Genomic DNA, 25,656 nt, shown 5'->3' on the forward strand with positions numbered 1-25,656 from the left:
ACTGCCTTGCGCGCTCAAATTTTATTTCGAACCTCCAGGCAGTCTGGCAACCAGGGCCGTTTCTTAGCCCTGTTTTAGGGATCCAATCACAGAGCGGGGAGGGACGGCAAGACGATGACGCGTACTACTCGGCACTTGGAAGCTTGTAGTTTTCTTACGGATCCAACATGGCTGCTGCAGATGCGGAAATCTCTTTAGCTGTAGACTGCGTTTTAAATAGTTTAGAGCGAAAGTTGAAAGGCGAAAGGTCTCTCGGCGGCTCCGCTGTCCCCCGGCTCGTAGCGAGATCACCGGCGTTACGGTAGCGGGGCTATTAGCCGCTAGCGGCGCTAATCACCGCCATCTGGTATAACTGATCTGATTGGCTAAGAGCTACCTACAGACACTTTTGATAGACATTCTAAGCGCCCAATAAACGGCTCTGGAGGATCGTAAACCACACCTCCTCTACGGAGAAATGAACGGTTGGTTCCCAGACTAGATCTCATTTGAGATTAGTCTGGTGTTAGCCAGGCTAGGTTTTTGGGATGTAAAGGTGTATTTTCTGTGAGAGCCGATGAATAAAACTTAATACAAAGTAAAGGAGGAAGTCGTTCTTTATAGAAAATGTATTTTAAAAAATAAAAACCTACAGTGCTTCCTTGGTTTTTAGCTCAGGACAAATTTACACACACACACAAAGAGAGTCACACGGCTGTCGTTTCTTTGTTGTTGGTCAGGTCGGATTTTAAAAGTTCCTTCGTTTGTTGGTTCTTCACCACGTCCGCCTTTTTTCTGGGAACATAAACAGACATTTTCTGTTGTTAATAGACAGAAAACACTGCCTGCAATGATCTGATACAGGTAAATAAATCTTTATATCTTCTCTTTATCTTTTTATATCTCTTTATATGTTATAATATATATTCTATATATTCAGATAATCTTTCTTACACTTATTAACAATTATCACATGGTAATTCTTTTTTAATTATTTTGTAATTTTATTCCAAAATCAGGCTTCAGTTACTTAATTTAATGACAACTATCATAAACGTGTTTTCATCGGTGGATGACATACTATACTTAATATAACATATTAAGTATCAATAATAAAAATTAAAATAATAATAATAATAATTTCCTTTTTTGGCTCAATTTGGAGTTGTAGTTTCAGTAATTTAACTACACAAAAAGTGGAAAAAAGTAATTTAACTATACAAAACATGGGGGGGGGGGAGTAATTTAAATACAGAAAAAAATGTCAAAAAAGTAATTTAACTTAAATCAGGCACCAGTTACTTCATTAAATGACAACTATCATAAACGTGTTTTCAGTGATGGATGACATACTATACTTAATAAAACATTTTAATTAATAATTATAATATAGGCTACTCAAGTATTTAAAGTAAAATAGTCATTATGCAGAATATTTCCATTAAAAAAATTATTATATTATTACTGGATTATGATTATTAGTCCATTCATGTGAAAATCACTTGTAAAAAGTTATGAAAGTGGAGCTAATTTTAATCACTTTATAATAAGCTGCTAGCTATCGTATTCATAAACATGTTATTATTTTAATATTTTTTAAATTTGTTTATTATTAGATTTAATTACTTTCTTATTCATAAAATTATTATTATCATTTTATTCTATTATTATTTATTATTTGACACATTTTTGTATTTTTAAGCAGAAAAATTAGATATTAATCTTATCCATTTTATTAAGAAAAATATATCTATTAAAATCAAAAATATATTAAAAGATATGCATCAATCCCTAACATTTTAGAAGCTCATATATTTTATATTATATACTATATATATGCAATTATTTTTTGCATGAAAAATGACTAAAACCAGTTGATTTAATTGTCTGTCAATTTAATTTGACTTGGTATGTTTTGTTTGCAAAAATCCTAATTTGTAAAGTTATCGTAGTGAAATAAAAGTAGAATATTTCTCTCTGAGATAAAGTTCAGCAGAAGTATAAAGTAGCACAAAATGTTTAATAATTTAATTTAATTTAATTTAATTTAATTTAATTTAATTTAATACTTAAGTAAAGTACTAGTAGTGCCTCAAACTTATACTTAAGTACAGTACTTGAGTTACTGGACTTGCATTCCACCACTGCATGTTTTGAGGTATTACATAAATATTTCTGTTTTCTGCTGCTTTGTTCTTCTACTCTTACTAAAAAGAGAAATACTACATTTTATTGAACAGTTTGACAGATTTCTCACCTGTTGGGAAACTCGATATCATCGATGGTGTCGGGGAGAGGAACTCCTCTGGTTTCAGGCAGCAACAACACCGAACCTCCGGCTGCAAACGCCACCGCTCCTAAAAACACAAACACTCAATCAGTTATAGAATAAGTAGAAGAAAACATTCCCACAAACACAATTATTAAAAAGGTTGTGCTATAAACTTCTACTCCACTCTATTTCAGAGAGAAATATTCTACTTTAACTTGACTTTTTACTTTAGATTATTACAAACAAATCATACCAAGTCAAGATAGATTGAGAGAAAATTAAATCAACCTGTTTTAGTCATTTTTGATGCAAATAAAATCCATACTAGTTCCTTTTAATAATCTTTTTAGATTTTGTAAAATAATACCTTTTTGATATTCTTAGTAACAAATTACTTTGCTAAATAATACAAAATATATGTCAAATAATAATAATAATAATAATAATATTAATAATACTTTCGTTTTTTAATACTTTCACTTTTCATTTTTTTAAATTTACTGATAGGAAATTATTATAATAATAATAATAATAATAATAATATAATAATAAATATAGAAATTTCCTTTTATGGCTCAATACGGAGTTGTTGCTTCAGTAATTTAACTAAAGAAAAAATGTCAAAAAAGTAATTTAACGATACAAAAAATGGCAAAAAAGTAATTTAAGTATACAAAAAGTACTACAGAAAAAATGGCAAAAAGTCATTTAACTACACAAAAAATGTCAAAAAAAGTAATTTAACTACAGAAAAATGGCAAAAAAAATAAGTAATTCAACTACAGGAAAAATCTCAAAAAAAGTAATTTAACTACACAAAAAATGGCAAAAAGTGATTTAACTGCACAAAAAATGCCAAAAAAGTAATTTAACTAAAAAAAATTGAATCCATTAAAATAATATTAGCAGCATCACAGGATCATAAAAATAAAATCAACTCAATAATAAGAAATCAGATGAAGTTAAAGATATGATATCTTTAGATATTTGCATTAAAGGCGCGGGGCTTTAGAGTAATAATTGACTGTTAAGCATTATGAAATGACATTTATGGTTCAGCCGACTGTTTGAGGACTCACCGAAGATGATGAGTGGCAGCTCCAGCCAGATGGCGGCGAGTCTGTAGAGCAGGAACGGCGAGACGATTCCTCCAACATCACACAGAGTGGAACACACTGACACGGCCAGGTTCCTGGATCAGGTTCATGCCATTAACCAACATTTCTCAGGTTCATCAGGGTGAAAGTAAAGGGTTAACGGATCTCACCTGATGTAGGTCGGGTACAGCTCGGCGTTAACAAACACCACCATCTCGTAGGCCATGGTGATGCCCAGCCGGCCCACGCACGCCACCACCGTCTTAAACCAGAACATAGCTGGGACGCAGAGACAGAGTGTGTTTATTTAGGTTCAGATTAAACCAGCCTGTTCTTTACAGACAGTACATTATCTGAGCTGAAGCATTATATATATATATATATGGAAGCCCATTTCTGCCAGTTATACAAATAAAAATTAAGCTTGGCTTTCTAAAATTATTTTTTTTCACCATATTAAGTTGAAATCATGAGATAAAAAGTCATATTTATGAGATAAAAAGTCGTAATTATGAGATAAGAAGTCAAAATTATGGGATAAAGTCATTATTATGAGATAAAAAAGTTGATATGAGATAAAAGGTCGAAATTATGAGATAAAAAGTTGAAATTATGAGATAAAAAGTCATTATAATGAGATAAAAAGTGAAAATCATGAGATAAAAAGTTGAAATTATGAGATAAAAAGTCATAATTATGAGATAAAAAGTTGATATGAGATTTTAAAAAAAGTTGAAATTATGAGATAAAAAGTCATAATTATGAGATAAAAAGTCGAATTTATGAGATAAAAAGTCATAATTATGAGATAAAAAGTCGAATTTATGAGATTAAAAGTCATAATTATGAGATAAAAAGTCATAATTACAAGATAAAAAAGTCAAAATTATGAGACAAAAAGTCATAATTATGAGATAAAAGTCATAATTATGAGATGAAAAGTTGATATGAGATTAAAAAAAAGTAAAAAATTATAAGATAAAAAGTCATAATTATGAGATAAAAAGTCAAAATTAGGACACTGGGTAAGTAAAAACCGAATGCTTCAAATTCATGAGTGTATAAATATATTTTTTTCCCAGTCTGAGCATTTTGTCTTTGTACTGTTACATTACAGTGTCCCGAGTTCACCCACCAAGGAGAGCTCGGTTTCCACATTTAGCTCCTGCAGACAGCTGCAGACTTGTAACGGTTCTGCAGCCGATAAAAGATGTCCCCAAGACGAGAAAGACGAGAAAGTCAGAAAGATGAAAAATGAAGACAGAGATTCCATTAAACAAGCATCATGTCCCAGGCAAGTTATTTTTTAGACTACTTCAACAGCTTTTATCTGAGAGTCTCTGCCAGAAAAACTACAATAAATGACCCCTGAAATGGTTTTTCCAGTGATTTTCTTGGAGGAGGTTGAGAAAGTAACAGCCAGTGTGCAGGAAACTACTTTTAAAGCTTAGAGAGAAAGAGAGAAATCTAGTTTGGTCAATTAAAGCGACTTAGAAAAAGTAGTTCAAACTACTAAATGATCAAATTGTCAATGTACACATTCCTCAAAGCTCTTGCTGCCAGATACAGCAGCATTACTGAACTCCACTTTTGGTGATTTTTATGTTTTTACTTTAATTCTTCATGTGTATTTTCCCACAAATCCCTTTAAGAAAAAGAGATTTTCAGCTATAAAAATATAATGGTTTACCTTTATTCACAAACCCACTTGGAAATAGAGGGATTAATTTGATGTAATTTTTGTTAACAAATCTGGCAAGAGAAAAAAAAAAAAAAGTCATAATACTACACAAAAAATGGCAAAAAAAAAAAAAGTAATTCAACTTTCGCAAAAAAGTAATTAACTACAGAAAAAATGGCAAAAAAGTAATTTAACTAAACAGAAAATGGCAAAAAAGTGATTTAACTACACCAAAAAAAAGGCAAAAAGGGTAATTTAACTACACAAAAAATGGCAAAAATGGAAATTTAACTAAACAAAAAATGGCTAAAAAGTAATTTAACTACACAAAAATGGCAAAAATGGTAATTTAATGACACAAAAAATGGCTAAAAAGTAATTTAACTACACAAAAATGGTAATTTAACGACACAAAAAATGGCTAAAAAGTAATTTAACTACACAAAAATGGCAAAATAGTAATTTAACTACACAAAAAATGTCAAAAAAGTAATTTAACTACACAAAAAATGGCAAAAACTAGTTTAACTAAACAGAAAATGGCAAAAAAGTGATTTAACTACACAAAAAATGGCAAAACTGGTAATTTAACTACATAAAAAATGGCAAAAGATAATTAACTACACAAAAATGGCAAAAGAACAGCAATTTAACTAAACAGAAAAAGGCAAAAAAAAGTTATTTAACTACACAAAAACGGCAAAAATGGTAATTTAACCACACAAAAATGGCAACAAACCCCCCCCCCCCCAGTAATTTAACTAAACAAAGAAGGCAAAAAAAACAAACACAAAAATGGCAAAAGAACAGCAATTTAACTAAACAGAAAAAGGCAAAAAAAAGTTATTTAACTACACAAAAAATGTCAAAAAAGTAATTTAACTACTTGAATCACTATATAAATACTTATGAAGTTAAACTACTAGTTAATTGACTCCTCCCCAACGCTGGTGGCAGACTGACGGAGACGGTTTAAGAGTCAGAAGTTCCTCTCACTGTCAGGAATGAAGGCGGTGATCAAGCAGGAAGCTCCGGCCACGATGTTGGCGGCGGCGAAGGGAACGCGTCTGCCGATGCGTTCGATGGTGAGGAGGATGAGGAAGGCGGAGGGGAACTCCACCAGGGCGGAGAGGAGGAAGTCCAAGTAGACGTTTCCTCCCGTTATCCCCACCCGCATGATGAGGCCCTGGTACACCACCGCACTGGTGAACCTGCAGAAACAGCACGGTTAACCCTTTATCGGGCCAAGAACCGTATTTGGTAACTTCAGCGGATATCCAAAATAAAAAAATAAAAATATTTAGAGAAAAAAGTGGCAAATTTACTAGATTAAAGTGGCAAATCTACAAGAAAAAAAGTCGCAGATTTAAGAGATTTAAAGTGGCAAATCAGTGTGGAAAAAAGTTACAGATTTACGAGAAAAAAGCGGGAAAAAAAGCTTTTTTTCTCGCAGATTCACCACTTTAAATCTCTTTTTTTCTTGTCGTAAAATATTTTTTTGCCATTTCTTGTGGGGTTTTTTTGTAAATTTTTGTGTAATTAAATCACTTTTTTTTTTTTTTTTACAATTGTCTGTGTATTATTATTAATTTCTTGCCATTTTTTGTATAGTGAAATAACTTTTTTTTTTTAGTCAGATTTACGAAAAATTTTTGGGAAAAAAGCTTTTTTCTCGCAGATTCACCACTTTAAATCTCATAAATCTGCGCTTTTTTTCTTGTAGATTTACCACTTAAATCTCATAAATTTATTTTCTCAAAATATGACCCCCCTCCCCAGGTCCGTATGTTGTTTTTTTTACACATTCTGGCTGTATGTAACATCCTCCAATATTCTCTAGGGTTGAAATTTGGAATTTGCAAGTATTTCAATGAGTGTCCTATTAAGGGTTAATATGTGCTGCATTCAGGGGGAATCTGATTTCTGAGTCTCACCAGTTGAACATGAGGATTAAAGTGTTTTTTCTCATGTTTGGAGTTCTGACCAGGTCCAGCAGGGAGGCAGAGGAGCACTCTCCTTCGTCGTCACACAGGCTCTGAAAGGTGATAAAAGAAGCCGTTGTTTCCTTTCAGGAGAACTGAGACGTTTAGTGAACAGTTGGAGAATCGGTTTACCTCCGTGTTCTTCAGTTTTCTGTTGTTCTCCTTGGCGATCGCTTCTGTGATCTCCAAAGCTTTGGAGGATTTGTTCTGAGAGATGAGCCACCGCGGAGACTCCGGGATGAACCTGCAAAACAGACAGTCTTTATCTCTGAGTGGTGACTTTAATGGTGCAAAACCTAGCAGGGGGTAAAACAAAGAAGAGAATTTCTTCATAATTCATATATTGGAGAAAATTGGTGAAATTGGAGGGGGAAAAATATTCCTTTCCTTTAATGGAACAGTTCAGAGTTTTAGTTTCAGAAATTTAATTACACAAAAAAATGGCCAAAACAAAGTAATTTAACTTCACAAAAAAATGGCAAAAAAAAAAAACAAATTTATTTAACTACAGAAAAATTGCAAAAAAGATATAATACTACACAAACAATTGTAAAAAAAAAAAAAAAAGTGTTATTACTATAAAAAAAAGTGGCAAAAAAAGGCAGTTAACCCCACAAAAAATGGCAGAAGTGCAGGCAAGCAGTTTGTCCCGATCACCGGTTTCAAGGTTTTTCCAACACTGTCCAACAAGTTTCCCAGAAGAACTATAGTCCCTGGAACCTATCCTTTCCCATGTGGTGCCTTTCACCCAAACATAGAGAACCAGTCTCTCTCCATGAATTTGACACCCTGCATAAAGGTTCCCACAGAGCCCAACTAGTTGGTACCACTCTACCCCTTGCACTAGCTCTGGTTCCTTTCTTGCCAGAGAAGTCCATGATTCCAGGAGTAACAAACCCAGGTCCTTATAAACTACTGATGTAGGGTCAGTGGATCGCTCTTCTTCGGTGTAGCCTCCCTCCTGGGACCACTTTCCCTTGGGAGACCCTACCAGGAGCTTATGCCCCTTATGGAGCATTTCTCTTCTTCTTCTGTCCAACATAAACAGCCGCAGATCTGATGATAAGACCACAAAGTCGAGCATTGATCTTTTTCTTCGAGAATTCTGGTACTAAGTGAACTTATGAACCACCCAATGCTTGACCATTGTGTCTCTTATGTCCATGACCAGCTCAGAGAAGTTGTGAGTTTTGAAATTTCCCGGATGAACTATAGTCCCTGGAGTATTCCTTCCTGTGTGGTGCTTTTCACCCAAACGTAGAGAATCCAGTCCCTCTCCAGGACTTTGACCCCCTACGTAAAGGTGCTCAGACTAGTTGGTACCATTCTACCTCTTGCACTAGCTCTGGTTCCTTTCTTACCAGGAGTTTATGCCCCGGACTACACAGCTTCCAGAGTCACAGGGGCATGCAAACCATGATTTTAGGCATTGATATATATTTGAGTAAAGAGATAAAGTGTAAGGGTCAGGAAGATGACTGCAACCCCAATCTACAGCCAGGACGGTACGTTTCTTTATCAACTGAGCAACCAATTGGCGTGCACAAAAGCTTCTACAAAGACACACAACAAGAGCAGAACATGTCTGACCAGAAGTAGGACAGGAAGAGGATGTAGGGTGCGGTGATGACGACCTGCAGCCAGCGCCAGTCGGTGATGAAGTAGGCGAGCAGCGGGAGGATGAGGACGCCGACGCTGAAGAACATCTCGTACAGGATGCCCACCGTCCGTCTGTACTCCACGCCCACAATCTCTGTGACTGAAAGAAACACATTAAAACCAGTTTCAGGTGACAGAAAACAATAACACCAGCCAGACGTTCAGCAACAGATAGTTCATAGAACCTTAAAATGTTAAACTGTTAGACATCATTTATTAACCATTTGTAGAGTGGTCAACGTATGGCTGAAGGTAGGTAACTGTCAGGTTTGATTCAAAGGATTCAAAGGAAAATCAGATTTCTCCTAAATAAATAAAGTCATCATTACCCAGCACATAAGCAGACATCCAGCCTCCTTTGGCTCCGAAGCCGAAGACGGACCTCAGCACCAGGATGGAGACGTAGTTGGGAGTCAGAGCCAGCGCCATCCCCGCCAGCACATTCAGCACGTTGGACACCAGGAAACTGATCTTCCTGCCAAACCTGCAGAAAGAAGCAAGATTTCAAAATAAGAGAGGCTTAAGTGAACATGATTTTCAATATATAAATTTGCATTAAATGATTACAGTGTTTCACAAACTGCCACTTTATAATTCATAATTCAACGGACATGTGCAAAACATACAATCTATCTCATTTATAAGTTATAGCATTTTCACTAGCCATTTGTTTATTTTTATACTTAATTATTACATGTCTTTGTACAGGTTAAAATCATTATTTCTATCCTTGTCAATGTCTTTATTATATTTTTGATTAATTTGGTAACTCATTTCATGAATAAAACAGATTGTTTTCATGGAAAACTATAGACATTTCCTGGGTGAACCCAAACTGTTGAGCACTAGTGTATGTACAGTCATGGAAAAAATTGTTAGACCATCCTTGTTTTCTTCAATTTCTGGTTATTTTTAATGCCTGGTACAACTAAAGGTTTTGTTTGGACATACAGTTTGTTTTTCATGGAAAAAAAACTCAGACATTTTCTGGGTGACTCCAAACTTTTGAGCGGTAGTGCATAATTAAAGTTACTACTAATAATCGTGTGATTGTAGCCGATGTGGAAGAAGACAGTTAAAAAAATCTGTGTCTCACCTGTCGGCAAAGAAACCAAAAGCAAAGCTGCCAACGAGGAAGCCCACGTTGAGACTGGCCTGGTACATGTCCACATACCAGCCGTCTGAACACACCAGGTCAAACTGGGACCAAAAGGGAAAAAGGTTACATGTCTCCATACAGGACGCCTCCGTGTCTGTGCATTAGAATATCACATTATTTACTTTGATTGCAGTTCAGAAGCACAATTATTGATTTAACTGAGCTTTTAGTGAGCTTTATTGTTTGTTTTGAAGCAGAATCAACTTCAAATCAACTTTATTTATAGAGCCCTTTAAGACATGGCAGGACAGACCAACAATAAAAACGGAGAACAAGCAAAAACAACTAAATCAAAGCGAGTCTCATGCTGAGTAAAAACCAGTAAATAAAAGTGGGTTTTAAAATTAATCTTAATTTTAAAAACCACAAAAAAACAAATAAAAACAAATAAAACATGTTGAGTTAAAAGCTAGTGAATAAAAATGGGTTTTAAGTAGTGATGTGCGGATCGATACTGAAATATCGATACTTCCGATACCAGATCTGTATACTCTAAAATCTATTCTCTAATAAAAATATCGATACTTTTGATACTTCAGTCATTTGTGGTAATGTATATCATTAACAGGAATACGGTGGAAAGTAACTAAACTATTGAGATCTTGTCTAAATGACACGCTGCTGGTAGGAACTACTTTTTCTTCCGCCTGGGTAAGAGCCTAATACGTAAGCGCAGTGGCACGCTCCTGCTCACTCGTCTCTCACTCAGTGTGTGTGTGTGTGTGTGTGTGTGTAATTCAATGGCAGAGCAGAAAAGAAGCTTTATTGTGAGTGAGGCTGCTACCTCAGTATACTTCTGAATTTAAAATAAATAGCTAAAGTGACTCTGATATCTTGTATTCTTAAGCCATTTGAAATACACTTCTTTTTTTAGATTTACCAGGCACATTAGGTGTATTTTCACAAAGTATCGGTATCGCCGATACCAGCCTGAACTTTACTCAGTATTGATCGGAAAGGATATCGGTGGTATGGAACATCACTAGTTTTAAGATCTTGTTCAGGAGGTCACCCACTGGCACCATCAGCTGTGCATGCGGTCCCTAGACCAATAGGATTTCACCAATTAAGTATGGTAATCGAAGACACAGAGGCAGGCTCTCCTCAGTTCAGTTGCTGTCCTTCCAGGGGACACTGCTATCAGATCTACACTTTCATTGCAGTTTCATAGCTCATCATCTGGATTCCACACCATTTCATGCTTGGACTATATTTTCTTTCTTTTCTTTCATAACTGTGTGCGTCCTTAAGAGGTGAGTGCAGTGTTTCTGCAGTTTGTTTCTGTGTGTTTTGTCGCCCTATTTTAATTCATACACTTATTCCTATGTCATGTGTATATTGTTCAGTTTATTTTCATGTTTATATGCATAGTTTATGTCGGACTTCTCCTCGTTAAGTTGTACCGTGAGCGCTCAGGCGTCAGTTAGGGACCGTCGCGTAATTACCTGTTCTGTGTGTGTATAACAGGCCTATGCAGTGCCGCTTTTCTGTTCAAATATGTAAAATATTGACGGTCCCTTATTCATTTCATGCTTCTCCTTAAAATCATTCATTGTAGTTCAATTCGGTCATCATATATGTGATTTCAAACTTGTTTATATTATATCATATTGTTTATTCATTACTGTTTCAGATGTTTAAACTTTTATATTTGTTTACATATTTATTTTTCTCTTTTCAGTTACCACACACACACACACACATCAATATCTGTAGATGCATATAATATCTTGTTCTAAAATAAATGGATCAGAAAAGAGTGATCAGAAAGAGTGTGAGAGTGTTATTGGACCGGCCAGATTACCAGCCTCATATCACTGTTCTAACAGAACAAACTGTGGAGGTGTACAGCCACTAGTAATCATTCATATCCATCATTTCAATTGACAAGGGTTTCAAGTTTGGTGATTAGTAACCAACACCTCTTTTATAGATCTTATAGATAAGAATGCATCAGATTTCTCTTCTCACCTCTGTGACGAAGGACTTCCTGCCTTCGTACTGATACTCCCAGCCATCCTGAGAGACAAAAAACAAGAAAGAAGATCTGAGAAACATTCGGCAACAGCAGTCACATTTTGTTGGCTCATGCTTCATTGTGTAACTGCATTTGAAGCTATTAAAATTGTGTATTTTTAGTTTAGAAGGTTGTTGAGAGGTTGTTCAGCGTGAGAAACACAAAAAAATGTAATAACTCAACGTAGTCCGAGTCAGTCTCGAGTCCCCAGTGTTCAAGTCTGAGTCATCAAAGAAAAGCCAGAGTCAAGTCAGCAACACTTGAGTTTGAGTCCAAATCCTGAGTCCCCAGTGTTCAAGTCCGAGTTCAAGTCCAGGTCACCAGGAAGAGTCTGAGTCGAGTCATCATTAGTCTGAGTCCAAGTCCGAGCAGGCGGCAACCTCCAGGTCTGAGCGGGGAGGCAAACCAGGAAGTGCCTTAAGCTGCATTCTGCCAAAAATTACAACGGGGGCTGACGAAGGTTGCAGAAGCATTTTGGTCCATTCTATCTCAATACAAAACACATACACACATAAAAAAAAACTGGTTTCAATAGCTAGTAAAAATCTTCTTCAATACAATTTGATGTTAATTATGTTAATAATAGTCTAATTTAGAAGAAAATAGAAGATAAAGAATCGTATGATTTGGGGCGTGGCTACCTTTGATTGACAGGTGGCAAGATGAGCAACAAGGTGAGCCGTCATCAAGAAAGAAGCAGAACAATGCGTATCCACGGCAACGTGTACTTTTAAACTGCCGTGAACTTGTTTGTCGTCTGTGTTTCCGTTCGGTTTCATCCCATAACTTTGACCCTTTCACTGTAGACTCCCTCAACACTCCACGCACAGTTCTAGTTTTCCACTCCATTTATTTCCATCACCCATTAACTCCAGTTTCTTTTAAATTCTTCTTGTCTGTTTCTTAACTTGTAGGCGATTCTCTCCATTTCCTTAATCTCATCTACTGTTATTTTCCATTTGTTGATGCATTGTGAATTAACGTCCAACAAATTTTGTGTGATCTGTTTTAATGCAGCTATACGTATCACTGTATACAGATATTTGTCTTCTTCCTTCTCAATTTCTGATGGAATAATACCTAAAAGAATATTAACTGGTTTTAATGGCTTCTTTAAATAAAATGTACTGATGATTTTCTCCTGAACTGCCCTCCATAATGTTTCTAACACTGGACAGAAATAAAAAATATGTGCATGGTTAAATTAATCTAATCTTAATCTTAAATCGATTCACATTGAATTGCATCTTGCAAAGCTGTCAAAAAAGACATACACTGTAACAAATTGCTGTAAGAAAACAGCCAAATTGTGAAAGTAACATACTGTTTTCCATTAAAAAGGTATTATACTGTAGAAAACAATGCATTCTGGGTAATATTTGTAGGTAGCTTGCCGTTTCCCATAAAACATATGATAATATGCTCTATTTACAAAAAATGACTGCATTGTATACTGCAACAATATTGCATCTAGCTTCAGCACTATACTGTAGTATAGTCTACTGTAAAAATCAATGAAATGCAGGATTTTACTTTAATTCAGTAAGTGGTTTTATCACAGTAAAGTAGATAACAGTAAGGGAACTTTAAAATTAACAGTAGAATGCTGGCAACCCTGCTGCCAGTATTTTACTGTTAATGTACAAGACAATTGTTTACAGTGTAGAAACATCTGGCAAAGTACTCAAAATCACTTTTTCCCGCTACAGCAGGCGTCTCCAGGACCACACACAGATTCAAAAGATCACAACAAAAGCAGCCACATGAGTGTGATGATCCTCTCACCTTGCACGTGGTGAGTGCGACCTCGCTGAGGTTGAGCTCCTGCGTGTCGCAGGTGATCTCCGTGTTGTTCCAGTCCACCTCGTACTGCTCACAGCTGCTGTGCTGCAGCTCTGCGGAGCTGTTAACCGGCGGCAGCGTCAGCCTGCGACTGTGCAGCAGGCTCCAGCTGCACGCCCGCCTCAGCCCCACCACCGCAGAGTCCCGGCACCAGTGATCCGGGGTGAACCCCTGGAAGACGATCCCGACGTACACACCTGCAAAAGGCAAAGAAACCATACACAGCAGAAGGAAGATACGCTTCTGAGAGCGGCCGAAACCCCCGGCCTCCTCCAGAAGGTCATCAAAGGTCCTCATTGCTACCTTGATCCAACTCTTTAAGATAACAAAGTAGGTCAAACTTGCACTACAAACTTGTATCCACACCGCAGAAATTTGTTGTGAAATGGCAGAAGTCTTCTCAGATTTGGACAGACTTTACACTCCACCTCTCGTCGATCTGGAACAAAAGTCAAAAAAGGTTTGTCGGACGTCGTTAAAGCTGCAGTGGAGCTGAAAACATGTTACTGTTTAATGGAGGTAAACAGAATGGCGAAGGGGGTTATGCAACACTCTAATGAACCCCAACTGAGCACGGGCCAAAACAAATTCTTTTAGCATGCATAGCGAGTGCCTCGAGGGTTATATAACGGTCACTGACAGACGCAGCTGGTCGACTATGGTATGTGTTTTGAGACGGGAGGAACATTAATGTCAATGCAGTGAAATAGTACTTCAGTGTGTAAAGATCTTGGAGTAATCGCGTCCTGAGCAGAGAATAAACACACGTTTCCAGCTTGCCTTATCAGCCTTTTTTCACTGGGATTTTCCCAGAAGTGCCTTTAGATCAGGGGTGGTAAACATAAGGCCCGAGGGCCAGAAACAGCCCGCCAAAGAGTCCAGTAAAACAAAGACAAAACATCAGAAGAAAAACAAGCAAGTTGTGCAGGTGGTTGTATTTCTGCTGTTTCTCATTTTTTTAAATGGTTTGATGAAACAGAACCTTAGTTACATTTATTTATCAAAACAAACTGTGTTGTTTGTACCATTTTTGGTGGGCAATGTATAGATCAGGGGTGTTCAACATAAGGCCCGGGGGCCAGAACCGGGCCGCCAAAGAGGTGAATTCGGTCCACTGTATGACGGCACAAAATGTTTTTTTTATTTTTATTCTTTATCTATTTGCACAATAAAACAAGGACCAGAAACACAAGAAAAAAAAGTTGTGCATGTGGTTGGTTTTGGTAAACAGAAGCTCAGTTACAGAAGCAATCCTTGAAATTTTATGAAATTATACTGTGTTTTTTTGCACCATTTTACACAATTACCACTGTATTTTTGGCGGTAATTGTATTTTTGGCGGAGTCTGCCATCCCAGTGCAGGATTCAAACAAACTTCCTCAGGGATTGATGGGAAACAACAGAGTGAGCTTGTTATCTAGTTTTCCATATTATTGATATCACTGTCTGTGCTGCAGCTGTATCTGCTAATGCTAAGGCTAACCTAACATTTCCTGCTGCTGCTTCACAATAAAAGACCTCTTCTAAGGTGGCTTTTATTGTGAAGGAGTCAAGAGAAATACAATGCATTTTATAGCATTTTCTGACAAAAATGGCATTTCAGAAGCATTTGCTTTAGTATAAGTCCTGAAGATAAAGCACCGGGCGTTGATGCTGATTTCACATAGTGACCGAAATAGTGGAATTACAATTTTTGGGTGCAGCATATCATGACGTTGGGCCCAGAAACACTTTTTGCATTAACTTACATTGGTAAAAAAACATCTATAAATCAACGGAAAATTCTTTTTAAGCGTCACAACCCATGAAATGATTATTTTTCTGTTCCGAATTTTATCCATTTGGTCTGGAAAGTCTAGAAGAGCCGTAAGATTAATTGGTTTTATTCACATTCAAGTTAGCTGAGTGCATTTTTTTTTTTTAAAGATTTGGTTATATTTTATGCAAGGAAGTTAATCTTTTTATGGCTTCATGCACCACTGAGCAGCAAAGCCCTGCCTCCAACACTGTTTCCAGTTCTCTTTAAACATTAATGCTTTAGTATTAAACCACACTTTCTATTACCACATCAAACAGTTGCTTAGTCGGGTAAAATGTTTAATAAATGTCTTTTTTTTACACTTCATGCATTGCTCTCTTTACACACATCAATCAATAAATCATCAAACACTCATCAACAAGCTTAACAAAGAAACTTTACAGCAGTTTTGTCTGAACACTAAAGTCTTTGTAGGTCAAAAAACTTCATTCAAAAACAAAAATCTAAGACGGTACCTGATACATCCACAAGCAACACTGTTAAACAACATAAATAAATACTTTGGTGACAGAAGGAGATTAAACAGTTGCTGTTTCTTTGTTGATGGACACGTCGCCGTTGGGCAGCAGGTTGATCATCTGCTGGTTCTTCAGAGCAACTTTCTCCTTCACTCTGAACACACACACACACACAGAATCACAGTCAGTATAGGCTTGTTTATGATATACAGCTGCTACGATGAATGAATGTGGAAACTCACTGTTCTGGGAACTCGATGTCGTCGATGGTGTCGGGCAGCGGGACGCCTCTGGTCTCAGGGAGCAGCAGCACCAAACCACCGGCCACGAAAGCCAGAGAGCCTGAAATAAAAAATATTAGCTTTTAGAAACACTCTAACCATTACTTTAAATTCAACTTCAACTATGTGCTCAGTATGTTACAAATGAAACAGTCTATCAGAAATGAGTGTGCATAGATTATGGCCAGTTCTTCATGCCAAAATCACCAAAGTAAAAGCTGAACACATTTTTCTCAAGTCACGTATCTTCCAAAATACTTTGACACTAAAACTGCAGGAAATTCACTTTGTTCCAGATTTAACTCTCAGATACGTCTTCACACAAAAATGACATATTCAGGAATCAGGAAAAATTTACTTTTTTAGATGGATGGATGGATGGATGGATGGGTGGATAGATAGATAGATAGATAGATAGATAGATAGATAGATAGATAGATAGATAGATAGATAGATAGATAGATAGATAGATAGATAGACAGAAAGAAACAAAGTTTGGAGGCAGAAAGGAGAATGGGAAAGAAAGAAAGAAAGAAAGAAAGAAAGAAAGAAAGAAAGAAAGAAAGAGAGAGAGAGAAAGGAGAATGGGAAAGAATGAAAGAAAGAAAGAAAAGAGAGAAAGAAAGAAAGAGAGAAAGAAAGAATAAAAAGGAAGAGAGAAAGAAAGAAACAGAGAAAGAAAGAAAAAGAAACAGGAAGGAAGAAAGAAAGAAAGGATAATAGAAGACAAAAGCATGAAGACAGATAGATAGATAGATAGATAGATAGATAGATAGATAGATAGATAGATAGATAGATAGATAGATAGATAGATAGATGTTCTCACTCTATAATAATATAAAACTGACCAAAGATGATGAGTGGCAGCTCCATCCAGATGACGGCGAGTCTGTAGAGGAGGAACGGAGCCACGATGCCTCCGACGTCACACAGAGTCGAACACACCGACACTCCAAAGTTCCTACCGGCATAAAAACAACCAGATAGTTTAGTTTGGTCACAATTATGCTCAAAATAACTGTGTTTAACCTCACTAGGAAAAAGAGCTTGATGCTGTCTTACAAATTGCAAACAAACGTCTGAAAGATCCTGCTGACTGCTGAAACTTTGATTGTTTTTGTGTGTAAATTTTACCTGACAAAAGTCGGGTAGAGCTCCGTGTTAACGAACACCACCATCTCAAAGGCCATGGTGATGCCCAGCCGGCCGATGCACGCCACCACCGTCTTAAACCAGATCATACCTGCAGAAACAGAGAGAAACGTCAGAAGAAAGAACTAGAAAATTACACATTTCCAGCGTCTGAAGTAGGGCCGGGACTTTAACGCGTTAATTAAGATTAATTAATTACACAAAAATTAACGTGTTAAAAAATTTGACGCATTTTAATCGCACTTATTTTAGCACCGCGGAACGTTTCTCACTGGATGAGTTTCAGGCGGACCGATTATACTGGAGCACCAACTAGCGTTGATGAGTTCAGACAACAACAAACCACAGTGAACATGAAGGAAGAAGCTGATGAGACCTTTGGTTGGCCCCGTGGATGATGGGACATTTAGTTACTAAAAACCAACGGATGGAAGCATCGATAAGAGCATGGTTGTGTTGCTATGCAACAAGGAATTCACATATCACCGCAGCACATCCAGCCTCAAGTACCACCTCAATGCTAAACATATAGCAGCTAGCGGCTAGTGTGCTAGCTAGCGTGGATTGTGTTTTACTTAAAAAACCAAAGTATTCTAGTTTACAGAAGGTCTACCTACCTATAGGCTACCTGGATTTATGAAATGTACTATATTTCTAAATATGCTATTGCTACACTTAATGGCAAAAATGGCACTGGTCTGTTGGACTTGAACAAAAATAAACAATATTTTTGTTGCTTTAGCTTATGTATTCAGTTATTCATTATTCAATGGTATACTAAAAATCCATGTGAAAAAAATTACTTCTCACTTCTCAGGTCAAATATTTATATGCGATTGAAATGCGATTCATTTCGATTAATTAATTACAAAGCCTCTAATTAATTAGATACATTTTTTTCATGAGTCTGAAGTCTGAAGTCTGAAGGGCTGCTGCTGCTTCAGTCTTACTGTCAGGGATGAAGGCGGTGATGAAGCAGGCAGCTCCGGCTACGATGTTGGCGGTGGCGAAGGGAAGCCGCCTGCCGATGCGTTCGATAGTGAAGAGGATGAGGAAGGCGGCGGGGAACTCCAACAGGCCGGAGATGAGGAAGTCGATGTAGACGTTTCCCTCCAAGATGCCCAGACGCATAATGAGACCCTGGTACACCACGGCGCTGGTGAACCTGCAGGAGTTTGGTGATTAAACCTCTCAAGTCCAGGAGATTTTGGTTCAAATTCGTCAACTTCCTCTGCATTCATTTCTGTCTCTGTTTATCATCTTTCAGTCTGTCCTTACATCACATGCATGGCTCCTTTTTCTCCACACAAACTTGGCTATCAGTCAGATTTTTCATTTTATTTTAATTAACAAAGTATAAAGCTGCCAGGAACCCAAAATACAAACAAAAGACACAGGTTTCTATGGAAATGTACCATTTTTTAAAACCATTAATACACACAAAAACAGCAGAAAAAATAATAAATAATAAACTTAGAAAACAGTCCATTTGCATGTAAATTAAAAATAGTAATAGTTTTCATTGTAGAGAGAAAATTCCCATTTTAAAACGGTCTAAAACATAAATGGCACACTGAAAACTCCTATTATTGCACTTTAACTGGCTTTCTCAGCTTGTCTACATATCATTTATAAATAAAGTTATTACTCTAAATAAAACGTGTGTATTTTCAATAAATAGATGGACTCCAGAGGGTTGATGTCAGATTTTAAGAATAGAAAGATTGGTGTTTAACAAGTGAAATAAAAATAATATGACATGTTAGTTATCACTTGTGACTCACCAGTTGAAGCTGAGGATTAAAGTGTGTTTTCTCATCTTTGGGGTTCTGATCAGGTCCATGAAGGAGGCGGTTCTGGTGTCGGCGTTATCGTCCGCCAGAGTCTACAGGAGCACAGAAAAACATTTTCATTTAAACTGTTAGAGTAGTTTAAATAAATATGTTATAACTGAATATAAAAGACCAACTGGTTTCCTTCTTTATCTTCAAAAAGAAAAAGCATTTCAAATACTTCAGAATCTGACTCTGCAATTAATGTACTGCTGTTTTATTTGCATTGCACAGATACTTGTTATATATATATATATATATATATATATATATATATATATATATATATAAGTATATATATATATTAGTAATAAGTTCGAGAGTTACTTCCCAAGATATTACAAATAACTTTTATTGTATTTTATATTTTAGTTATATTTTTTAAAATAAGTTTACTGATTATAACATATATTTTACAGATTTATTTTAGATTTTTTTTATATTCTTCTAATAATTGTCAGTATTAAATATATATATATATATATATATATATATATATATATATATATATATATATATATATATATATATATATATATATATATTTTTTTTTTTTTTTACAAATAATTTTCAGATATTTTCCATGTTTTTTTTCTCTCCAGATATTCCTAATAATATCTCTTCTATTTTACTCTATTGTTTTTGGATATTTTCACTGTTTTGTGGGGGGCATTTATACTAATAATAACATATTCCAATATATGAATAGTATAGATAAGCAACCTAAAAATAAAACTGAACTACAAAATGAAGCACTGTTAAAAAAAGTAACAAAAAATGGGAAGAAAAGCAGGAAAAAAATGTAATTAAAAAAAATAATCTCATGGATTCAGATGAAGGGTAAGGTGTAAATGTATGGAATAGACTTATTGCAGTGTCCTAAACTTTTTTTAACAGATGGTGTCTGATGTTTTTTCTACCTCGATGTTCTTGGAGAGGGTCTTCTTGTTCTCTTTGGCCATGGCCTCAGTGATCTCCACAGCTCTGTCCTTCCTGTTCTGTGAGAGAAGCCATCTGGGAGATTCTGGGATAAACCTGCAAATAAAATCACTTTATTAAATCTTTGCAAACGTATGCAGACATATATACACATACAACTGAATATCTGGTTTTAATCAAGGAGGATTCAAATAATGTGACTTTATCTATAATAAAATAAGAATCAAAGTCTAGGTCAAAGTCATAATATTTTAGCAGTATTTGGCCAAAAGCTGCACGGGTGAATTTGTTCTGTAAAGTGAAGCCTTCAAGGCATATAAAATGCATATATGAATTAGGAAAACTAAAAAGTAAGCAAATAAAAATACATTTTAAAAGTAATTTAAGAATTCAGAGGTGAACTGGAGACTGGAGATTGCACCAAAACCTTTTTAAACTTGTTCAGGCTTCACATTTTTCTTGCTTTTTAAAATCTGGTCAAAGACTTCCTGTCTGAATCACAAAATAAAAGCCCAACAAGTGTTCCTCACCAGTAGTAGGAGAGGAAGATGATGTAGGGCACGGTGATGACGACCTGCAGCCAGCGCCAGTCGGTGATGTAATAGGCGAGCAGCGGGAGGATGAGGATGCCGACGCTGAAGAACATCTGGTAGAGGACTCCCACGGTGCGTCTGTACTCCACACCAACGAGCTCTGTGACTGAGAGGGAAGAGACACCAGACAACTGTCAGGACGTCTGTAGGAGGCGTTCAGAGCAGTGGTGTAGTCTACATCAGGGGTTCCCAACAGGGGGGGCCCGACCCCCCCAGGGGGGCGCCAAAGATCCACGGGGGGTCGCGAAGCCCTCTTCATTTTAAGGGATGTAATAAATCTAACGTGTTAAATATAGATGAGTCAGCATTTAATTCATTAGTGGGACAAAAACAACTAAATAAGGGCGACGTTAAACGTTTATTCATTCATTTAAATAGAAAAATCACTTTAGAAAAGTTTAAAAATAAAGGCTATATCGCAAGAATAAGGACATGTGTAACATCCCTCCTGCAGTATACACAGGTAACCTCACCCAGCGGTAACCTCACCTAGCGGTAACCTCACCTAGCAGTAACCTCACCTAGTGGTAACCTCTTCTAGCGGTAACCTCACCTAGCAGTAACCTCACCTAGTGGTAACCTCTTCTAGCGGTAACCTCACCTAGGGGTAACCTCACCTAGCAGTGACCTCACCTTGAGGTAACCTTATCTAGCGGTAACCTCACCTTGAGGTAACCTCACCTAGCGGTAACCTCGCCTAGCGGTAACCTCACCTAGCGGTAACCTCTCCTAGGGGTAACCTCACCTAGTGGTAACCTCACCTAGTGGTAACCTCATCTAGCGGTAACCTCACCTAGAGGTAACCTCACCTAGAGGTAACCTCACTTAGAGGTAACCTCACCTAGCGGTAACCTCACCTAGTGGTAACCTCGTCTAGCGGTAACCTCATCTAGCGGTAACCTCATCTAGCGGTAACCTCACCTAGAGGTAACCTCACCTAGCGGTAACCTCGCCTAGCGGTAACCTCACCTAGCGGTAACCTCACCTAGGGGTAACCTCACCTAGTGGTAACCTCACCTAGTGGTAACCTCATCTAGCGGTAACCTCACCTAGAGGTAACCTCACCTAGAGGTAACCTCACTTAGAGGTAACCTCACCTAGCGGTGACCTCACCTAGCGGTAACCTCACTTAATGGTAACCTCACCTAGGAGTAACCTCACCTAGTGGTAACCTCACCTAGGGGTAACCTCACCTAGAGGTAACCTCACCTAGTGGTAACCTCATCTAGCGGTAACCTCACCTAGAGGTAACCTCACCTAGAGGTAACCTCACTTAGAGGTAACCTCACCTAGCGGTGACCTCACCTAGCGGTAACCTCACCTAATGGTAACCTCACCTAGGAGTAACCTCACCTAGTGGTAACCTCACCTAGGAGTAACCTCACCTAGTGGTAACCTCACCTAGGGGTAACCTCACCTAGTGGTAACCTCACCTAGTGGTAACCTCACCTAGCGGTAACCTCACCTAACAACAGAAACACAGAGCTAATGGAAAAATGGCTAAGCGTCATGAAGACGAAAATGCTGAATATCTCAAAAAGAAAAAGAGAGGGTACCATGATGTCACATTGATTTCGGCTTCATAGAAGCAATGGACAATGGGGGGGTTGCCAAAGTTTAAAATGGTAAAAATGTGGATCCCTCAAGAAAAAGGTTGGGAACCACTGCTCTACGTGATGTCTTTTAGTTCAAGAATAAAAAAACGACTGAATCTGAATCACATTCACAGATGTATATACTACCCACTGCAAAAAACTAGACTACACCACTGGTTCTGAGTCCAGCTGGAGGGGAAATGTTGCTCTTACTCAGCACGTATCCGGCCACCCAGCCTCCTTTCACTCCGAAGCCGTAGAGCGTCCTGAAGACCAGCAGAGACACGTAGTTGGGAGCAATGGCCACCAGGATCCCAGCGATCCCGTTCAGCAGGTTGGACATCAGGAAGCTCAGTTTCCTGCCAAACCTGAAGGCACACACACAAACAAGGGACAGAATTAATTATTAAAATGATTTATTGTTCCAGTGACTCCAAAAAAAGATAAAATAGTTGAGTAAAGTCTTAAAATCAACACTAGAATTCCCAGTTTTGTCAATTAAAATGAATTCTGGGACACAAACGACAGACTCAGAAGTGTCACAGTGAATCTATCTCCAGATGATGAGCTCACCTGTCGGCCAGGTAACCGATGGCGATGCTCCCCACCAGGAAGCCCACGTTGAGAGTGGCCTGGTACATGTCCACCAGCCAGGCATCCGAACACACCAGGTCAAACTTGGACAACACAGACAAACAGGGTCAATCACAACATTTATTTATTTTTTTTTACATTAAAGTGTTTTTGAAACGCTTAAAAAGTGGGAAAGATAGAAATTGTGTGACTGTTTTGTTGTTTTTCCTCTATAAAGACCTTGTGTTTAAGAGAGGGAAACAGCTTTTCTGCCTGTGGCCAACATTCAATAAATATGTCTACAACAATTTGTTTTGACATTTCTGAACCAAACAAACAAGAAACATATTGATTATTGAGTTTTAGAGGTGTTGGAGGGAGAGTTTTTGAACTTGTTCTCTCCTGCTATCAGTCTTTATGCTGAGCTCATCACTTCCTTTTTTTCCATTTTACTGAATTCTTTCCAGATATTTTACTAATAATTTTCAGATATTAAAAAAAGTCAAATATTTTACTGTTCATATACATGTATATATATATATATATATATATATACATATATATATATATATATATATATATATATACATATATATATATATATATACATATATATATATATATATATATATATATATTTTTTTTTTTTTTTTCTTTACTTATATTTTAGCTACACGGCATAAACATTTTACTTATTTTACACTTCATTGCACAAGCTTGTTTTCCTAAAAATGGAACTATTTAAAGCATAGGTCTCAAACTCGTGGCCCTCGTGACGATATTTTGTGGCCCCCACCTTGATATGAAAATTAAATGTGAGTTTTATATGAATGGCACTTTACCGTGTTGTGTGTGGAAGGTTCCTTTAATTACTTTTTTTGGTAATTTTGTGCCTTTTTTTAAATAATTGTGTGTCTTTATTAATAATGTTGTGTCATAAAGCACTTTATGAAAAGCGCTATATAAATAAAGTTTGATTGATTGATTGATTTTGTGTCTTTTTCTTAGTAATTTTGGGTCTTTTTTTGGTCATTTTGATACTGCCTCCAGCGGCCCCCAGGTAATTTGAGTTTGAGACCCCTGATTTAAAGTGACACTGTAAAAATGACATCTGCATCATATTATATTCCCACTAACCTCAGTCACAAAGGACTGTCTCCCCTCGTAGTCGTACTCCCAGCCGTTCTTGCAGGAGGTTCTGGGGGTTCTGCTGAGGTCCAGTTCCTGCGAGTCACAGCTGAGAGCCGTGTTGTTCCAGTCCACCTCGTACTGCTCACAGCTGCTGTGCTGCAGCTCTCCGGAGGAGCCGTTGACCAGCGGCAGCGTCAGGCTGCGGCTCTCCTCCAGGCTCCAGCCGCACGTCTCCCTCCTCTCCGACACCTCCGCGTCCCGGCACCAGTGGTTGGGCGTGAAGCCCTGGAAGACGATGCCCACGTAGACGCCGGCCCAGGGCATGGACACCATGCACAGCAGCAGGAAGATTCGCTTCTGGCAGCGGCCGAACTTCCCCGCTTCCTCCAAGATGTCGTCAAAAGAAGTCATGGCTGCAAAGGAGTGTTTCCCTCTCTGTCTGAAAACTTACAACAGCTCTGAGTGATTTCTCTGAGTGTCTCAAGTTGTCAGTGTGTGCTGAGCTCTCCTCTGACAGCTCCATCCTCGGGGCTTTTAAACAAACAAGCAGGGGGCAAAGGTCAACAGAAAGACGTCGTTGCATTGCGGGTGGTGCAGCGGAGCATTAACACACGTTTGCTATCACTTTTTTCAGACGTCAGAACCAAGTGTGGCCATTCAGGGCTTCATTAACATAAATACAGCAACATTGGCATATGGGCCGTGCACGCGTCATGCAGTCAGTGATGCTGTTAATGGGTCAACATTTAAATGTCTTCTCCGGGAATCTGTTAGACATTAAGATCTGAGGAGAAGAGGCTCGTCTCTGCAGGTGCAAAAAGAAAAAAATCATGTCCACGTGCCAAGTGGGATGTGATGAATTTGTGCTTGTATTACAGGAGGATTCTTTAAGTCTTGAGTCTTGAAATGGATGGAAAACCTAAATTATTATTTATTTAAGAAAAGTCTAACTCAAGTCTAAAGTCATTCAAGAAAAGTCAGATTTTGTGGTATTCAACAAGTCTTAAAAGTCCTTCAAAACAAGTGCAAGTCTAAAGTTCTTGAAGACATGTTTAATTCAAGTCTGGGGTCCTTTGAAACCGGTTAAAGCCCAGTCTCCAGGACTGTCTAGTCTTGTCAGGACTTCTAGTCAAGTCTAGGATTCAAAACAGGTCTAAGTCAAGTCACAAGTCCCCTTGAGATGCATCTTAGTCAAGTCTCAACTTCTTCGAGAAGTTTAAGACCATTTAAAACATGGTTCTCAAACAAAAATTGCGGCCCTCGTGACGATATTTTGTGGCCCCCACCTTGATATGAAAGTTTAATGTGAGTTTTATATGAATGGCACTTTACCGTGTTGTGTGAAAGGTCCCTTTAATTACTTTTTTTGTTAATTTTGTGTCTTTTTAAATAATTTTGTCTTTTTAAAAAAAATAATTTTGTGTCTTTTTGCAAATAATTTGAAATAAAAACAAATACATTTCTCTTTTGGTAAATCTGTGTTTTTGGTCATTTTGTTTCTTTTTTAAGTAATTCATTATTTTTCTGTCATTTTTTTCTTTTTTGGGTCATTTTGTGTCTTTTTTAAATAATTTTGTGTCTTTTTTGGTAATTCT

At 37.3% G+C, this 25,656-nt stretch overlaps 2 protein-coding genes across 3 annotated transcripts; both read right to left on the reverse strand.

Annotated features, from left to right (window-relative positions):
- Positions 1–578: 578 nt before the first annotated feature.
- Positions 579–14,184, reverse strand: LOC131990793 (solute carrier family 22 member 2-like). 2 transcript variants are annotated; one of them, XM_059355922.1, is made up of 13 exons: positions 13,632–14,184; positions 11,801–11,848; positions 9,767–9,870; positions 9,000–9,154; positions 8,602–8,770; positions 7,144–7,255; positions 6,964–7,064; positions 6,026–6,240; positions 4,484–4,542; positions 3,519–3,627; positions 3,331–3,443; positions 2,237–2,336; positions 579–774 (listed from the first exon to the last, which is right to left on the reverse strand). In XM_059355922.1, the coding sequence occupies exons 1-13, from the start codon at positions 13,983–13,985 to the stop codon at positions 755–757; spliced, it is 1,659 nt and encodes a 552-aa protein (XP_059211905.1). In that variant the 5' UTR covers positions 13,986–14,184; the 3' UTR covers positions 579–754. The 2 variants fall into 2 exon arrangements, with proteins under 2 accessions (XP_059211905.1, XP_059211903.1); XM_059355920.1 differs by lacking the exon at positions 4,484–4,542 and having other exon boundaries at positions 13,632–14,182.
- A 1,597-nt stretch (positions 14,185–15,781) lies between these two features.
- On the reverse strand, positions 15,782–24,602 carry LOC131990794 (solute carrier family 22 member 2-like). The gene is made up of 11 exons (XM_059355923.1): positions 24,068–24,602; positions 22,931–23,034; positions 22,571–22,725; positions 20,700–20,868; positions 20,151–20,265; positions 19,183–19,283; positions 18,349–18,563; positions 17,381–17,489; positions 17,095–17,207; positions 16,208–16,307; positions 15,782–16,119 (listed from the first exon to the last, which is right to left on the reverse strand). Exons 1-11 carry the CDS (start codon positions 24,470–24,472, stop codon positions 16,026–16,028), a joined length of 1,680 nt encoding a protein of 559 aa, XP_059211906.1. The 5' UTR covers positions 24,473–24,602; the 3' UTR covers positions 15,782–16,025.
- Between the last annotated feature and the right edge of the window lie 1,054 nt (positions 24,603–25,656).

The sequence above is a fragment of the Centropristis striata genome, chromosome 18, assembly GCF_030273125.1.
Source record: "Centropristis striata isolate RG_2023a ecotype Rhode Island chromosome 18, C.striata_1.0, whole genome shotgun sequence".
Lineage (NCBI taxonomy): Eukaryota > Metazoa > Chordata > Actinopteri > Perciformes > Serranidae > Centropristis > Centropristis striata.

Excerpts from the sequence above, each read along its gene's own strand:
- LOC131990793 (XM_059355920.1), bottom strand. The coding sequence starts at position 13,985 with ATGAGGACCTTTGATGACCTTCTGGAGGAGGCCGGGGGTTTCGGCCGC. Across the intron at positions 11,849-13,631 it reads TCGCACTCACCACGTGCAAG|GATGGCTGGGAGTATCAGTA; the intron begins GTGAGAGGATCA and ends TTTGTCTCTCAG. Across the intron at positions 6,241-6,963 it reads TTAATCCTCATGTTCAACTG|GTTCACCAGTGCGGTGGTGT; the intron begins GTGAGACTCAGA and ends CTGTTTCTGCAG.
- LOC131990794 (XM_059355923.1), bottom strand. The coding sequence starts at position 24,472 with ATGACTTCTTTTGACGACATCTTGGAGGAAGCGGGGAAGTTCGGCCGC. Across the intron at positions 23,035-24,067 it reads GACAGTCCTTTGTGACTGAG|TTTGACCTGGTGTGTTCGGA; the intron begins GTTAGTGGGAAT and ends GTGTTGTCCAAG. Across the intron at positions 16,308-17,094 it reads GCTGCCACTCATCATCTTTG|GCTCTCTGGCTTTCGTGGCC; the intron begins GTCAGTTTTATA and ends TTTTTATTTCAG.